Source organism: Parasteatoda tepidariorum, chromosome 8 (genome assembly GCF_982258835.1).
Source record: "Parasteatoda tepidariorum strain Cologne lab strain chromosome 8, Ptep-v5.0, whole genome shotgun sequence".
Classification (NCBI taxonomy): Eukaryota; Metazoa; Arthropoda; class Arachnida; order Araneae; family Theridiidae; genus Parasteatoda; species Parasteatoda tepidariorum.
In genome coordinates, this window is record NC_141762.1 from 25,034,925 (window position 1) to 25,053,839 (window position 18,915).

General features: G+C 32.5%; 1 protein-coding gene across 5 annotated transcripts in view; it reads left to right on the forward strand.

The window, feature by feature from the left end:
• Nucleotides 1-15,464, forward strand: part of LOC107447180 (protein Wnt-5b-like) — a 415,322-nt gene extending 399,858 nt beyond the window's left edge. For 4 of the 5 annotated variants that reach the window (XM_087168936.1, XM_071180546.2, XM_087168938.1 and 1 more), the window contains one exon: nucleotides 14,596-15,464. In XM_087168936.1, coding sequence (XP_087025062.1) covers nucleotides 14,596-15,054 — 459 coding nt within the window. In that variant the 3' untranslated portion in view covers nucleotides 15,055-15,464. 5 annotated transcript variants of the gene reach the window in all.
• Nucleotides 15,465-18,915: the final 3,451 nt, after the last annotated feature.

The window sequence follows — 18,915 nt, forward strand, 5'->3', positions numbered from 1 at the left end:
TACGCACCATCATACGTGTGTATTACAATTGTTGAAAGGTTATTTGTTTTGTATTGTATCAATGTCAGAGATGCCACTTGCTCCGGACAGCAAATATATATTTTAAAGTGGTAGTTTATCAATTGTGATTCGTGGTTTTATAAATTCAATTTAGTAGATTTTTATCCACCACCATTTCAAAATAATTCGTAGGCTTATGTAATTCACCACTTCATAGTACTAATGTCATGCTATACCTCTTAAAAAGCAAGCAAAAATAGTCAAATATTTGCAAAATTTACTTTGCAGTTACTCACCATTTTTTTTTAATCTTTTCGACTTGTCCGGAGCAGTTGGCATCTCTGCAATGTATGTACATATCAAATTTCATTGAAATCGGTCTAGTAGTTCTAGAGATAATCGACCAAGTCTGCAAATTCTCTTAATTTCTTACACCGGTGTAGTCTGACAAAAATATAAAAATGTTGACAAAAATGTAATAAACAATGAGTCTATAGTTTTATCATCTGGTTTGAAAAAAAGAATAATATGAAATGTAACATATTTTATACAGTAATAACTGCTATTATATTTTAATGTTTGATAAAAAAAAGTTTAAACGTTTTGATAAAACAAACAATCAGCCTAGTTTTTACCGTCTTGATTGAAAAAAATATTAGATTGAATGCATTATACTTTACTGTATAGAGTAATAACTGCTATTATAGTTTAACGTTAGATAAAAACATAAATATGTTAAGAAAATATGACAGACAATTAGCCTAGCTTTTATCATCTAGTTTTAAAAAAATATTGAAATCATATCTAGCATACTTAACTATATTGAGTAATAACTATATAGTTTATATAATGTTTGATAAAAACATAAATATGTTGATAAAAATATGACAGTCATCCTCGCTTTTATCATCTAATTTGAAAAAAAAATATTAAAATCATATTCAATATACTTAACTGTATGCAGTTAGATCTGCTATATTTAAAGGTTTGATGAAAATATTTAAGGTTTGATAAAAACATTTGAAGTCATTTGAAGAAAAAACGATCGTATTGAAAGTTGAATTAGAGGTTGAATTAGAAAGAGTTGAATTAGAGAGAGTTGAATTAGAAAGTTGAATTAATATTGTAAGTTAAAGGTACTATAATTTCTACTAAGGGCATAATAATTATAATAATTAAATGATAATAATTAACTAATAATATTTAAATAATAATAATTGAATAATAATAATTAAATAAAAACAATATAAATGATAATAAAATTTTTGATTTGAATATAAACTCTTATATCATTAATTTGTCGATCGATAAACTAAAACTGCAATTTAGGTCACTCTTTTGAAAGGAACAAAAAAAAAAAAAAAAAAAAAAAATACTAAGTGCCTGATAATGTTAGTTCTTAAAGTAACTATATTAAAAATACCCACCCCAGATAAATTATAATATTCTTTCAAACTTAGCCCATTAATTTCTCTTATCTTGACTTTTTACACAGAACAGGTTGATAAAAGCCAAGAACAAATTATCCCCCGATACCTCTGTCATGTAGATCTCCTATCAACACTTTTATCTTCCAAAATCTGTGCTCCATTTACACGTATATCTATCTACAAACATCAAGGGAGATGTCATCATAGACTTCAACTGATGCTTCACTTCTTAAAAAAAAATCCCCCAAAACTTGACCCACGCCTTGCTGTCAGTATTTCTCAACATCATAATTAAGAAAGTAGCTTTTCTATTCCTAAACTTTTACCTCAATGCTTATATAGGACATCTTACCTATATGATTTTTTTAAAGCCACCATAGACACAATAAGGTCTATAGGAGACGAGAGAAATTTTTGGCCGTTGAGATTATTCTTTTGGTTATGCTTCATCGCCATTATTTTTTCTTTTTTTAAATAAACTTTCCTGTCTACTTTGTTGAACTCGCTTTCACAATGTCTGGACTTGACCCCCGACCTGCTGAGCGTGCATTGTTGGCAAGACCCTTCGCTGTTGCTCCCAAACATTTTGGATTCTTATTTAAAGAATCGGAGCTTACAATAAGTGATGAGAACCCTTGACGTTGCACCTTCACATTTGCATCAAAATACAATTTCCCCTCCCCCTTTCAATAATCCTTCCTGCAATCCTTCAATAACTTGAATTTACTTTTTAGTTATTTATGAGGTACAAAAATAATATTAGAAGAAATTTTTTTTCTTTTTAAATAATGACAAGCTATTCAAACACAAAGTTGTGCTATAATAACACTGTCAAGAAATAAAAAAAAATTATCAGAGGTGTAAAAAATTGCGCCAGAAAACTAGGGTTATCATAAGCATGAATATTATTCACCACTTTATTTTATAACCAGTGCTAAACAGCTGAACAATTTGTTACGACTATTAACTTTATAGCCTTGCAATTTTAAACCCAACCCCGAAGACAAGGAAACTCATAGGTCAAGCACAGGGACAAATTAGACTTCCTTGGGAAGGACATTTCGATGGAACTTACACGTATTTACATTACATGGATAGGAAAACCATGAAACTTTCCATGAAGGGTCATACAGCAAGAGGATTCTTGCTGCAACCCACCCACCACTGAGGAAATGTTACGTCGGTGCTTGGATTGCTGTGAGCCGGGTGCAGAATTGGTGTCGTCCAGATGTCTCTGAGACTCGAACCTGGGTCTCCTCATTGGGAGGCAAACCCTCTTTCCCCTCTGCTACCGCTGTTATTATAAGGCATTTCGAGTATAATCTTATCGCGAAAATATTTTAATGTTTTTATAGAGCAAGGAACCCTTGTCCCCTGCTTGCTTCACTCACCAAACCCCGTAGTTGCCTCTTATTCATCATTGAAGAACAAGGTTACGCTTATGATGAAGTTTCTAATTCTTACAGATTTTGAGCAGCAAAACAAAATGTAAAGTAAAAAGAAGAAAAAATTGGGAGGAAAAAAAAAAAAAAAAAAAAAAAAAAAAACAACTTAAAATTGCAATAATTTTCAAATTGAAATTTTTAAACAAAAAGAAGAAAAAAGCTTCGTGTTAAGTTAATAAACAAGTATGTATGTCCTTTTAGCATACCGATTTTCAACTCTGTAGTTGCATTTTTGCAACCTATAAAGCTATCTGTATGGTAGTTTTTCCAATACGTTTAACAATTAATAATTCTCGCACTAAATGCAGATTATTATTATTTTTTTTAACCTCATCGTATTTTCTGCACACTTTCCTAATTTCAGGTTTCTAATTCTTTTAGTTTTTACGCCGCGAAGCAAATTGTTAGCTTAAGTTGAACACTCGTAACATTGTCATCAGCGATCCTTACGATTTTTTAATATAGAGAGATAATAATTTAGCTTTTTCTATCGTTTATAAAGTGAGTTTGGATATATTTCTATAGAAATATATAAGAGTCATAGTGGCTCAGGGGATAGAGCGTTCGCCTTCTAATGAAGTGAATCGGGTTCGATTCCCAGCGATGGCTGATTAATAAGAATTTCGCACCCGGCTCGCACCATCCACCGTGCTGACGTAAAATATCCTCAGTGGTAGAAAGATTTTAGATTAGAGTCCCCTTGCCGCCAGGCTAACCGTGGGAGGTCTTCGTGGTTTATCTTTCCATGTAGCGCAAATGTGGGTTAGTTCCATCAAAAAGTCATCCAGGAGGGCAAATTTCTCCCTATATATGATCCAGAAGCTCTCTTATCTTCTGGATTGGATTCAAAATTACAAGGCTACGGTGTTGAAGATTAGTAGTCGTCAACCCCAGAAATTGGGTCGACTGTTCAACGACAGTTATAAAATAAAATATAGAAACATATTATTGTTATTTTTGTATAAAATATATTTGCTTATTGCTTCCTTAAAGCAGTTCATTTAAAAGTTTCAATTTAACTGTTATAAAGAGTTTGCAGTGCTATATTAATTCAGTAGAAGTTAGGATATGCCTAAGCTAAGAAATTACATTTAATGCTGTTGTTTTTTTTTTAATGAAATATGACAGTTTAAATGATCTACTCACCAAGAGGTAATGCATAGGTAAAGTGATTTCACAATCACTTTGCAACGAAACATTCATGCTAATAAAATATATTAGCAAAAGAAAAATAAATATTAGGGAAGATAACTGAATTTAAAGCTTTCAGTTGTAATAAATTTTAATTTCTGAATAAACATCTTTTTCTCCGCTAATTTCCTTCTATTTGCAAATCGCTTTCTCATTGTCCCCCTTCTTTCTCGGCATCTTCTTGCAGAGCCCCCCAGCGGGGATCTTTAATAATAATGAACGAAAATATGCATTTTAGGCATTTATTATGCCATTTTTCTTAAACCCCAATCACAGAAAATTTCAAATTTGACGGAAGAAATTTTTTTTTTCTGAAATTCTCCTTTTAAAGAACAAAGCAACTCTCTGTAAGACCTTATAAAATATGAGATCGTTCAGGTCAGAGGTTTGCAGAATAAATTGCTACTGGTTCTGCGGGCAAACTATTCATTCACCTTTCTATGTGTAGAAGGCGTCTACTTTCGAAGAAAAAGAAAAAAAAAAACCCAAATATTTCCGTAACTAATAAAAGAGTAAAAAAGAAAAATCAAATCTGAGACAAATAGTTTCTGTGGGTGTATAAATATATCAGGCGTAATCACTCCCAGTGCAATGTCTCCAGCTGGGGTGAAAGAAGTGACTGATTAAAGAAATTCCGAACACGTAAAAAGGAGAACAAATCTATAATTTTGAGCAACTTTCTTGATGAGGCTCTTTGGCTAATGTGACAGGATTACACGGTTTCCTTGACAACGCATCCTAATAAACATTTGAAGTGGATGGGCTCGAGATGATGACTCATACTTTATACTGAGGAAAGGAAGAAAAGAAATCCATAAAATGAGAGATTATATCAAAATATGGTTTGCCAACTAATTGTTTTGAAATAAAAAAAAAAATAAAAAAAAAATTGCGTGAGAAATGTAAAGCATGAAATGTTGTAAAAATATTTGGAAATTGGGAAGTCAAAGTTAGTTTTTGTTTTGTTGAAATTTCTTTCCTTAAACTTATGTAAATAAAAGGAAAAAAAGAAAAAAACAATATGCTACGCTTTTTGGTAATATTAAATTATGATTTTTCTCTTTCTTTTATAAATATTGCGTTTATTCTTCTATTGTCGGTATATACAAACAGACAAAAATAATTTATTAATACTTCAAAAATCCGTGGCTCATTCAATCAAAAATCAACAGTCACCGAAATATTGGATATAACAATAACATCATGTGTAAAAAAATGCATAGTTTGTTGTGAAGTTTAGTTGAGAAAATTTATTCGGAGAAGTTTAGTAGAGAAAACATAGACAAAAGAGTTCAGTAGAGAAAACATATACAGAGGAATTAAGTAGAGAAAACATATACGGAACAGTTGAGTAGAGAAAACATTGCAGAGGAATTTAGTATTGATAAAACATTTGTAGAAGAGTTCAGCACAGAAAGCATATACAAAAGAGTTTAGTAGAGAAAACATATGCAGATGAGTTTATTAGAGAAAACATAAGCAGATAAGTTCAGTAGAGAAAACATATATGGAGAAGTTCAGTAGAGAAAACATATACGGAGAAGTTTTGTAGAGAAAACCTACGCAGAGGAGTTAGTAGGGAAAACAAGTACAAAGGAGTTAAGTGGAAAAATATGCTGAGGAGATGAGTAGGAAATACATATGCGAAGGAATTTAGCAGAGAAAACATGTGAAGAGGAGTTTAGTAGAGAAAACATTAAAGGAAGACATATTTGCTACTCTACGTAACAACATTTCGTTTGATTTAGGTAACAGACTCCTGGCATGCATTCATGATGCTAAATTATATACAGAATACATAGTTAGTTGACCTCATTGAATGAGCGTGAGTCACTATAATAATAATAAGCCACATTTTAAAATTCTTCAAGAATGCTTTTTTGGGAAAAAAAACACAATTTCCATAAAAGTAATATGATATTTCCGAGTGTTATGTTGTTTTCTAGAAGAAATTCTGCATACTTTTTAGCCTAAAAACAATACTAAAGAACAGTTTGATGTAAAAATTACTCTTAAATATATATTGCCAGGAACCCATTAATATATTCTATACTCAATTTCTTCATTTGAGTATACTCACATCATTATGTGGGAAAACATGTTATCAATAATTTCGTTGTAATTTAAAGACCCTTTATCTTGCGCTATATAAAGTACCCTTAATATTAATTTTAACGCTCCACCAAGCAACATTTTATAGTCCAAAAACTGCCGTCTTTTCTTCCTATAATTGTAATTCCACCCGTTTATTTCCTAGAAAAATAATATTACACTTCCAAAAGTTCACAGGAAAAATTTCGCTCTGATGGGCTGCATTCCTAGCCGCAGGGCTATATCTCCTGTCTCGCCATGACTTTTAATAATAATAATAACAACAACAACAACACTAACAGAAACCGGGATTTCTCCACCTCTCCCCTCTCTAAACTTATGTCATCATCTCTTGAATATCTCACATTCCACAACTATTCATATGTAGTTTTATTATAGTTGAGGAGAGAGAGAGAAGGCTAACATAATGGGCCGCGATTACGACGTGGAAGGTTTTTATCCGCCGACTGAATCTTTTGTATGGCATCCACTGTGACAAATTAGGTCTGGAGGGGAGATGATTCTTCCTTTCATATCTTTCTTTTCATTGGATTTCCCTCTCTCGTGGTATTACCTTTTCCGTTTTCTGTTTGGATGAAGATAGCATGCTTGGTTTTGTTGAATACAAGAACTAATTTGTTCACCGGATTGAAACGGAAAGTTGGATGGTTTGTTCTGGTTGGAATCAAAATTTTGAGAGTTCATGATGTTTAATATGTTTTTTTCTTTTCTTTTTTCAATGATGTATCACGAGCGAGTGATTAAGTTTACTACTTTTAGTCCTCATTTCATTGCACGAGCTAAGGAAAAGATTTTAAATTTCCTTTTAAAAGCTTTAGGTCTTTTTTTTCTTTAAAAAAAAGGAAGTATAATTTACGTAAGTTAAATAACGAATGATTAACTAAACTTTTTTTTTCTCCTAATTTCATTCCGCAACCAAAGGAAAATTTTTTGAATTTCCATTTAAAATATTAGTTTTTTTTTCTATTAGGGACATATTCTATTTTATAACCCAATCCAGAAAACAAGGGAACTCCTGGATACATTACATTAGGAGAAATTTGCCTTCGTGGAGGACTTTTTGATGGAACTAACCCGCATTTGCGTTACATGGAGAGGAAGTCCACGAGAACCTCCCCGGTTAGCCTGACGGCAATGGGATTCCAACCCATGATCCGTCTACCACTGAGGATATTTCACGTCAGCACTGTAGTCCGTGCAAACCGGATGCAGAATTCGTATCGATCAGCCATCGCCGGGATCGAACCCCGGTTCACCTCATTGGAAGACGAACGCTCTATCCCTTGAGCCAGCTCGGCACTCAATGTTGTAATATATATTTTGGTAAATAACGAGTTATTAAATTTACTTTCGATTAATAGCGAATGATTAATTTACTTTTACTTTAACTTATCTTTTACCCTCATTTCATTACAAGAGCTAAGAAAAATTATTTCCTTTCAAAAGTTTCAGGTTCTTTAAATTTTTTTTGTTTCAATGATAAATGTACTGTAAATAGCTAATGATTAACTCATTTCATTCTAAGACCTAGCGAAATTTTTCGAATTTCCTTTTAAAATTCGATGAGAGGTTTTTTTTTCTTTTCAAGAATGTATATTTGTAGAAGCAGGTGATTAGATTCACTATCTTTCGTCTTCATTTCACTGCACAAGCTAACGGAAAGTTCTTAAATTTTCTTTAAAATTTTTTTCTTTTGTTTCTTTTCAAAATTTTTTCTCTTCAGTGATGTATCATACATTACTATAAGTAGCTAGTGATTAAGTTAATTGTTTTTTTTTTTCTCATTTTATTTCACTACCGAGCGAAAAGCTTTTCAATTACTTTTTAAAGGCAATTATTTTGGCGTTTATAATTTTTTTCTCATCGGGAAAATGGACGGTGTTCTGATCTTTCGTGTTCGCGCACATTTCGACAACATCGACTTGATCCCTATAATAGCAAATAAAAAATTTCAAGACTAATAAAAATCAAGCTAACATGAGCATTAATAGGAAAACAGCACAAGAAGATAAAATAAAGAAAAATGATTGCAGGCGATAATTTTGTTGATTGTTTTCAGACTAAGTTTTTATATATTTATTTACTTTAATTATTTTAGCATGCTTGGGGTTTTGTTGAATACTAGAACTAATTTGTTCACCTGATTGAAACAGAAAGTTGGATGATTGTTCTGGTAGGAACCAAAATTTTGAGAATTTCATTCCGTTTTTTTTTTCTTTCTTTCTTTCTTTTTTTTTTTTTAATGATGTTATTATACATAGCTGTAAAAGCGAGTGATAAAGTTTACTACCTTTCGTTCTCATTTCATTGCACAAACTAGCGTAAAGTTTTTAAATTTTCTTTTAAAAGCATCTGTCTTCTGCTCTTTTCAAAATTTTTGTTTCATTGATGTATTATACATTATTGTAAATAGCTGGTGATAAAGTCCAATCTTAGTTATTTATAGTTAATAAATTATTTTTTCTTTTATGGCATGCAGGTTAGCCTCTTTTTTCAAAAAAGAAAAATATCTATTTTTCATCCTTCTTTCATTCCATTATCCATTGAAAAGTTTTTGAATTTAAATTTAAATGCTTTTATTTTTGGGTTTTTAATTTTTACCCTTCGAGAAAATGGGTGATCTAGGTCTTTCGCGTCTGAAAATTTTTCGACTAGATCAACTTTACACATCACAAATAATTTTATAATCACAAATAAAGACTTGTAAGAGTCTTAAAAAAGCAGGCTAACATAAGCATTAATAAAAAGGCAGCTCAAATGAAAAAAAAAAAAAAAAAAGCAGATGATAACTTTGGAACTTTTTGAAATTAATTATTTTTCAAACTGAGTTTTTTTTTTTCTATTTTCATTTATTTTCACCTACCTTTATTTTAGTATGCTTTATTTTGTTCAATACAAGAACTAATTTGTTCATAGTATTGAACCAGAAAGTTAGATGGTTTGTTCTGCCAGTAATCAAAATTATGAGAGTTCTTGTTTTATTGCTCAAGCTAACGGAAAGTTTTTAAATTTTTCATAAGTTTTTACATTCGTTCTTTTTAAAATTTTTGTTTTATTGATGTGTCATACATTACTGCAAATAGCTAGTGATAAATAAATGCTGTTTTTCTAAGGCTCTGTTGTAATCTGAAAGGATGCTTTTTTAACCAATAATATGCTACTTTTATAACAGCTGTGAGTTCGCAACTGTTGCTCATGTTATGACTGTTAGGACAAGTTTAGCCTATCTATATCTATAGCCAGCGCTGTCTACGCTTATTCTGAAAATGGCGCTAAATGACAATATGTAGAAAAACCACAGTTTGCAAAAATGAAAAGCGTTTGTGGTAAAATTTTTTTAATATTTAAAAACTTACCCCAATACTTGCAATTCCTTGGACTCATAAAAATTTGAAAAAACTGCTAATAAGGCAATTATTTTGATAATTTTCAGCCAGATGGAAAAATATCGCTAAGTTGGCGATTTTTCAATGACGTTTAATAACTTAATATAATATACATGTACATAAAATATTTAAATTACTTGTTCTAAAGCCTAAGTAGTTCTTTAAGGCAAGATTAGATATATTGTTTAAAATCATTGATTTGCTTCAAGTGTAAGACAGTATGGCTTCTTTATTTTCCTTGGTGACAGAGCCTCAAAAAACAGCTTTACATCTTCGTTATTTAATAAACAAATTAGTCTTTGTCATGGCATGCAAATAGACTTTTTTTTAAAAATTTGTTTTTCTTCCTCATTTTATTCCATTACTTAGTGAAAAAAAAATTAATTTTATTTTGAAGGCTTTCCTTTTAGGGTTTTAAATTTTTACCCTTAGGGAAAATGACTGTTTTAAGTTTTTCGCACCCGCACATTTTTCGACAAAATACACTTTAGCGCACCATAATCAGGTATAAAGAGTTGTAAGAATCATTTTCATTTTTACCTGCGTGCATTGGAAACGTTCTATGAAAATCTTTCTAGAAAAAAAAAAAAAAGAAAATGACCAATGGGTAACTAATGATCATATAATTAATTCTCATTCATTGCTGTAAATAGCGAATGATTAAACTTAACTATCTTTTTTTTTCTTTTCATGGCACAAGCTATTTCCCTTTTAAAAGCTTTCTTTTTAGGTTCGATAAAATAAAAAAAAATTTGCTTCAATGATATATTTTTAAAGTACTGTAAATAGTTAGTGATTAACTAAACTTTTTTTTTCTCATTTCATTCTACACCTTAACAAAATTATTTGAATTTCCTTAGGAAATCTTAGTTTCTTTCGATTTGATTTTTTTCAATGTCATGTATTGCTGTAAAAAGCAGGTGATTAGCTTAAAACTATAATATTTCGTAATTTTATGGAATAATTTTTATATTTACTTTTATATTTTTATATTTATTATTTTTATATTTTTAAATTTATTCCTTTAATATTTTATATTTCCTTTTATATTTCCTCTTACCTTAAATATTCAAAATATTTTCTTTCTCTTAGTAATGCATAATTTACTTGAGTAGAAATAATATTGAAGAGTGTTATACTATTTCCCTTGAAAAATTGGATTATTTTGATTTATTTGTTAAAATTATTTAATTGGCAAAAATAAGGGAACCAACTATACAGCACCAAAATTAAGCAACAGTTGGAAGTCACGAAACCAAATGATGTCATAAACTATGTCTCATAGGAACTGGGCTGTCCCACGGGCAAGGGAAATGGGAAATTAAGAGTATTTTATTACTTTAACATTAAGATATAACCGTCCTAGGTATGTATAGCATGGTATATCTTGGAATAATGAAAAAAGCGAATGCTAATTTTCAATAACTTTAACATTTCTTTGGAAAACAACTTTACTACATATGCTCAGCATGCGTTTATCTTCAAAATAAATATTCATGGTATGCAAGAGGTTACCGTAGGGTCATAGAAAATAGAAATGCAAATTTTTCTTTAAAAATTCGAAATTAATTACGCTAAATGAGCATCTCAATCCTGAAAATGCCAAAAACTTTTTAAAGCAAAACTAAAACTTTAAAATTCACTGACTAAGCCAGAAGCCAATTTGCACAAAGTTAGCTCTGCTCTAAACCTCGTGTGCCCATAAGTTCTCAAAAAGAAAGATCCAGAACTTATTTTCCCATTTTCCCGGAAGAGACGCGGCGTTCAAACAATACCCCTCTCCATTCCGCGTGCATGCTCCATTCTAGGGGTACAAACTAGTCAGTTTGGAACGATATGAAATTGCATCCCTCTGGTTGTGCGTGCAAAATTCCATAACGAAGAACACGGTTGAAGTGTACTTTGGTATGCACTGGACACCCCCACCCCCCTGGTAGTGGAAATTGTGTGGAATAAGTTACAGAATGTCCCTGGGAACTGCACATTCGGCACTGATGTGGATGCATCACGAAAACGGGTATGAATCAGGGTTATTAAAATGTTTCGCCCTGCCTCTGATGCAAGTGGAGGGTTAGAATAGGGGGGCACGATTAAAGTGAGGGGTGTAGTTTGAGATTTATACGCGTATAACTCTCTGCATTTGGATTATGTCAAGGGGAATTAATGGTCGCGGTTTTTCGATACGGATGTGTAACGACGTCAGTTGCCCTTAGAATTGAACATCTATAACAAAGAATATAAAAGTTCATATTATGAACCAAAACTCCTTTATATCAATCATCCGCGTTTAATTTTAAAATAGCACGGCAGAAGGTTGGGTAGGTGATTTTCTTTTCTGGATTGAAAGTACGTTTAAGAAAAGCACCAGCAAATAAATATTAAGTGAAATTAAAAACCAAATTTCTATCTTAAAATATCAAAAATAGGCTTCTTTCTCAGAGAAAAAGTATAAGATTTTCGTTTTCATCTACATGTTATCAATTAAAAGATAATAAGTGCTTAAATTAATGTGAAATTGACCATATTTACCACGCCACTTGTGAGAAAGGCATCGGGGATTTTTAATTGACATATTCACTTCGATTTTAGTAGATTTTTTAGCAATATTAGATTTATTTTTCATCGCTTCCAATTCGGTTTTTTCCTATTTCCAAATAATGCACGTCATATTTCGAAATTGTGGCACGTCATTGTCATCAATGTGGTTTAAATTTATCTTTAAAATAGATCAATAATTTGTGCAGGGCCTGGAATATGCTACCCATTAAATTTGTTCGCTTTTATGAAATTGTTAATCCTCATTTAAGAACCAAGTATTCAATTCAAAAAAAAAAAAAAAATAGTAGAAATCTGTTTGAAGCGTTGCTACTAGAACATTAATCGATCAAACACATTTAAATTTGATATTCAAGTATGTGATATCAAGAAAAATGTACAAAATATTGAGTGAATTCGTAAAAATATGCCAATCGTCTTTTTATTTAGATTTATTTCATTTTTATGTTTTATTATACTGCTTTTACACAAAAGTTAACTATTGATGCTTAACGCAATAATTGTTAAGAAACAAGATTCAATTATTAAGATCGAATTTTTAAGAAGAAAAAAAATTCGTTCGTATGGTTTATTACTCTTTATTACACACTGTGAAGCAGCAAGGTACGGTAATGCAGAGCAGAGCAGAGCAGATGCAGAGATGCCAACTGCTCCGGACACGCCAAAATAATTAAAAAAAAACGGTACATTACTACAAAGTAAATTTTGCAAATACTTGACTATTTTTGCTTGCTTGTTAAAGGGTATAGCATGACATAAGTACTACATAGTGGTGAATTATATAGGCCTACGAATTATTAAGAAATATTGGTGGATAAAAATCTGCTAAATTGAATTTGATAAACCAAGAATCACAATTCATGAACTACCACTTTAAAATATATATATGCTGTCCGGAGCAAGTTGGCATCTCTGCAGATGGGGCACCGGTGATTCTTTCATATATCTTTTTTCTGACTCTCTAATTGCAAGTAAAAATGTATTTTGGAATTTTTCAGTTATAAAAAACAGTCTAATAGTAGCTAAAAATCTGTTATATCATCAGAATTACTAATATAATAATTTATGTAAGTAATTCCGATAATATATATAAAATTCGAAATATAAATATAAAATCTAAATGAATTAATAGTAAATATAAAATCCGAAAGGAGGTAAAAGAGTTTGGAATTTTTTATTCATATACAAAAATTCATCAATAATTGAGTTTGCAAATTGAAAAAAATTCCAATTATAAATAACTGTTTATCTTTGATCTAAATAACTGTATATAAGTAAAAATTTGAAACAGTATTGTTTGGAAGATTTTACTTTTAATGCAGAAAAAGATACTGGTGTCTCATGCTGTATTTCATGATCATATATATTATTAAAATGCTAAATATAAAGTTTTTCACTTATTTTGATCTAAAGTAATAAAAAATAATAAAAAAAAGTATAAAAAATATGTTTAATAAAAATTTTGCATCAAACGGTAAATTTCCAGGAACAATCTTAAAATCCTGAAATTAATTTGCGAATTATAATATTATAAAACAAATTAATTCTGAAATTAATTTGTGAATTACACAATAAATAAATTCTGAAATTAATTTGTGAATTACATACTCATTTAATGACGGCAGGTGGCTGAGTGGTAGTGCTTCGCTCACTCCTGCTACAGTTCCCGGGTTCTATCCCCGAACCAAAAAGGTTGACTCAGCTTTTCATCCGGTCAAAGGGTCGATAAAATCAATATAAAGCATGCTAGGGGAGTAAACACTGGGCATTTCACGTTCGGCTGACCACCCAAGCGGAACATCTCATCTGCTCATGCACTCCAGAGCTCACGGTCAAGAAAACTAGGACTTTAGTCCACAGAAAACAGTAAACAGTAGGCTTTAGTCCATGTGCTGCCAAGCCATTGAGTTTAGTTTTTAGTTTTATAACCTATTTAATATGTTTTGGAGCATCCTCTACCTGATGTTATGCCCTTTAAAACTTGGCTTTTATTTTGAGAAACGACTTTTAAAGTCATTTACTCTTAAATTCAGACGTTTATTTTTCTTCATTTAGTATCTTTGATATTCTTATACATTGTTCGTTTAGCTAATTTTTTTTATTTCGGAAGCAAAATGTCTATAACAAATTTTTCAAAGGAATATTATGACCGCGGCAAACTCCGAAAAAACGAAGTTTATGGATGGCCTTTCAGAAAACCTCATCGTTACATTTAAAGAGCTTTCGAAACAAGGACTTTAAAAGTTGTTTTCTGAAACTGTAACATCCATGTACCGATGTTCATTGATGCAAGCGGAGGTTGCTTTGGCAATTAATAAATGAATGTGCAATTCGCATGATTCTTTCAGAAGTTACTAGCTCAGCCCTGGAAATTAATAACCGCAACTTGTACAATACCGCTTATATTATACTCTGCATGTATAACATGATTTTAACTAAAACATCCTAACTTATTAAATGACACTCCTTTTCCAGGCTGTCATCAGGAAAGTTCGAGTCACTTGCAAGTGCCACGGAGTGTCTGGATCGTGTTCCCTCGTCACTTGCTGGCAACAACTGGCACCATTTCGTGAAGTGGGCGACTACCTCAAAGACAAATACGATGGGGCTACTGAAGTGAAGATAAACCACCGAGGCAAACTCCAGATTCGCAATCCTCGATACAACTTACCCACCGCAGAAGACCTCGTCTATGTCGATGAATCTCCCGACTATTGCGTCCCCAACGAAGAGACAGGATCTTGGGGCACGGAGGGACGCGTTTGCAACAGAACTTCTCCCTCCACAGATGGTTGCAACCTCATGTGCTGTGGCAGGGGGTACAACACCCACAAAACAACAATCAAAGAACGCTGCAAATGCAAATTCCACTGGTGCTGTTACGTTGAGTGCAAGACATGTCACTATGTGCTGGACATACAGTCTTGTAAATGAAACTGACTTTAAAAATTAGCGGCAGTTGTACTTAAAAACAATGGACAAATGGTAGCTTTCGCTCAGAATCAGACAATTTGATTTCGACTATTACCTCCTTTAACCATGTTAAGAGCATGGTCCTGTCTACCATGCTTTATGAATATAACTCGTAAATGTGTAAAAAGTATTATGAAAGAATCTCTTAAGTTAATTGGATATAGAAAACGAAGGACATGACTTTAGTAAAAGATATCACTCGATGCATTTTTTCTTAATGTAGGTAAAAAAAAAAAAAAAAAAAAAGGCTTGTAGATGTTATTCTTGATGTAGCGGGGATATATGTGTCCAGAATGACCTGTGTTTTACAAAAGTATTGTTTAAATAAATAATAAAGACTGTCTTCAATGCAATAAACTACTTAAGCAGTAGTGTACTCGTATCTTGTATATTATTCCTTGTCGAAATATATTTGAGTGTGAAATTATTTGCGGGTGTTGTGAGATAGCTTTTATCACCATAAATATTAACCTTAGTAATTATAACCATATTCACCATGAATAAGTTTTATTTGTTTGCATTACTCTAGTTAGGAATCTCCATATGCATGAAATTTTTACAAAATACGTCTGTAATTTGTTCAAAAAAATTTGGATTGACAATAGTACTAATCGAGATTTGCAAATTAAAAAATATATATATGTTTCCGGCAAAGTTTGAAACCCGGCATTCTATAGAATACCTAGGCTTTGTATATAATGCCTAAAACTAGCCGGCAATGTATGAAATGATTTATATTTCACACATTTCCTCGGCATTCTATAGAATGCCAAATGAGAAACCGGTAAAGTATAAAATCTTCTGTGGCCATGCTAGTAAAGGTGATGAAATGGATATTTTGTGCAATATTTGTTTCTAAACTGAAAACAACTGTTACTTAAATGTGAATTTTTTATACGAAAATTTTGTTTCCCTTAATGAGAAAGGCATAAATTATGTTTTGTACAACTTTCATTTTTCTTTACGCATTTTGAATACATTTTTTTTATTGGCACTCTCATTATTTTTTCAGAATACCATTTTTATTTTTGAGAAATGCGCATGATTTACATAATAACTCCATCAGGACGTTTCTTTTCATACTTTGCCTAAATAGAATTCTATAGAATGCTTAAGTATTATATACAATGCCTAGGGAAAGTATCTAATTCTTCTCATATTTCATACCTTGCCTAAAAACATACGGCATTATATACACTGGTGTGCAAAACTTAAGCAACAAGTGTGCTTTATGTCATAACTCTGCAAGAAATCATCCGATTGACATGAAATTTGAATATGATGTACATTATTTTGTACTTAAACGATGCTAAAAGAATAATGGAGCAGAAATGAATATAAAGCTTAAAGTAGGGTATGGAACAAAAAAAGGCTTTATTTGACATATAGTGGCGTTACACATGATTGCCTGAAGAAGCGTAAGTACAACTGGCAGATGTTCCCTAGTATGGGATATGCCCCCCCTTACAATAATTGTTGCTTGGCATCGTCTCTCCATGCTAAGCACCAGATTATCCAGGAGTTCTTGGGGTAAACGTCTCCATTCCTCCTTTAACGCATCTTTCAGCTGATGGGTGTTACCAGGAGGATACTGTCGTGTCGCAAGACGTCTCCCTAATGCATCCCACACATGCTCTATGGGATTTAGAACTGGAGAGTAAGCTGGCCAATCCATTCGTGTGATATCTTCACTTTCCAGTGGCTCTTGAACATTAGCAGTACGGTGTGGCCGGACATTGTCATCCATAAAAATGAAGTCTGGTCCAATGGCCCCTCGGAACAGACGCACATGGGTTAGGATTACCTCGTTGCAGTAGCGGTCTCCAGTTACAGAACCTCGGTCAAAGATCTAAAGCTCAGTCCGCCCGTTCAAGATAATGCCACCGCAGACGACAACTCCAGGACCACCGTAACGATCTCTTTCCGCGATGTTATTGGGATGAAATCGAGCTCCAACCTCTATCCAGATCAACTGACGTTGAGAATCGCTTGTAGCACTAAAACGACTCTCATCTGTGAAGAGGACGCGACTCCATTGATGAGGTGTCCAGATTTCGTGTTCTCTGCACCACTCTAAACGGTGCCGCCGATGGTTAACTTTTAAAGGTATGCCGCGTTCAGGACGTCTAGCAAATAAGCCACCTTTGTGGAGGCGTCTGGCCACTGTAAATCTTGATACTTGTCGTCCTCTGGCTGTGCACAGTTGCCGAGATATGGCGCTCGCTGACTGAAAACGGTTTCTTTTCGCCTGGAGGACAATGTAACGGTCATCTCTTGGTGTTGTTTTCCTTGGACGGCCACCACCAACCTTCCGAACAGCTGTACCAGTAGTTCTAAAGGCATTCCAAGCACGAGAAACAACACTTTGATCCCGAACTCTTCGGCGACACTGGTCTCACTACGCCCCTCCTCAAGCTTCCCAATCATTTTTCCTCGAGTAAAGTCGTTTAAATGATTTCTTGAAGACATGTTTCACAAAACAAATCACTTGCACTTGCAGCGAATGTCTTTAACTTCGGTGCTCTTCATCCTCTTATCACAGCTTTGACCTGCGCACGCCGACCCACAAGGTTTACGTACACTTACATCACCTACGACGTTTTATTTCTAAAATTTGCATACAAATAATCTTTCTACTGAATTATGTGCATATTATACTGCAATTTCATGGCTATCTTATACTTTGTTGGGGAGCTGTGGCCGAAAAACCACTTGTTGCTTAAGTTTTGCACACCAGTGTACTATGCCTAGGCATTTTATAGAATGCCGGCGTTTCAAACTTTGCCGGTAACATATACGTAAATAGTAATAAAAAAGACTTGCAGCTATAAACCATGCTTAGTTAGAACAAAATAAAAATATTCTGTTGTCACGCCTATATTACAACACAACTTTATTATATAGCTTTTGACTGCACTGTGTAGAGTTTAAAAAAAAAAAAAGATGATGCGTACTTAATTGGGGTAAAAATTGTTCGAAGTCGCTTAAACTGGATATCCTCCTAAAGTCCTATGCTAACTGTGTCGCATGATTAGATTTTCACGTATTAGGATTCAATCTTGATGCTTTAAGAGACTGATTTTGAAATTTGCTAACTAATTTGAAAAGGCAATATTTTAAGTTTTGAAATCAAACGTAAAAACAAAACTTCTTCTAATGAACATTTTTTTTCACTTTGGATTTTTGAACCTCAAAATATAGGAAGTGGGTTAACCACAATCTAGACAATATGGTGACAATTGCTTAAACTGGAATAGCGGTTGAAAGTTTGGGCCTTTTTGCGAATTTTGCTCGAACCTTTTGCCCACAATTCCAAAACTTGTTTATCCAAAGATGTTCAGGTTAGAAACTATTTTTTTAAAATTTATTTGAGCCATTATTTTAAAGTGGAATAAGTCCATTTGGAAAGTGGTATAAGTCCGAGGCTTTCAAAGGGTTACCATTTTATGAAATTTAAAGATATTGAAGGGGGTTAATCAGTTTGGGGGATGTTTTTAACACTATAATTTAATTAAACATCTTAATGCTACGAAGAATAAACATCGTAAATAAATAGATAAAATATAAAAGACTTTAGCTCCAAATGGGTTTATTCCACTATCAAAATTAACGGCTCACTTTTTATTTAATTTTACTAACAGTCGTAACAATTTTAAATTGTAAGGTAGCAATCAGTTTGGGGGAAGTTTTTAACACTATAATTGAATTAAACATCATAATGCTGCAAAGAATAAATATCGTAAATAAATAGATAAAATATAAAAGAAGACTTTAGCTCCAAATGGGTTTATTCCACTATCAAAATTAACGGCTCACTTTTTA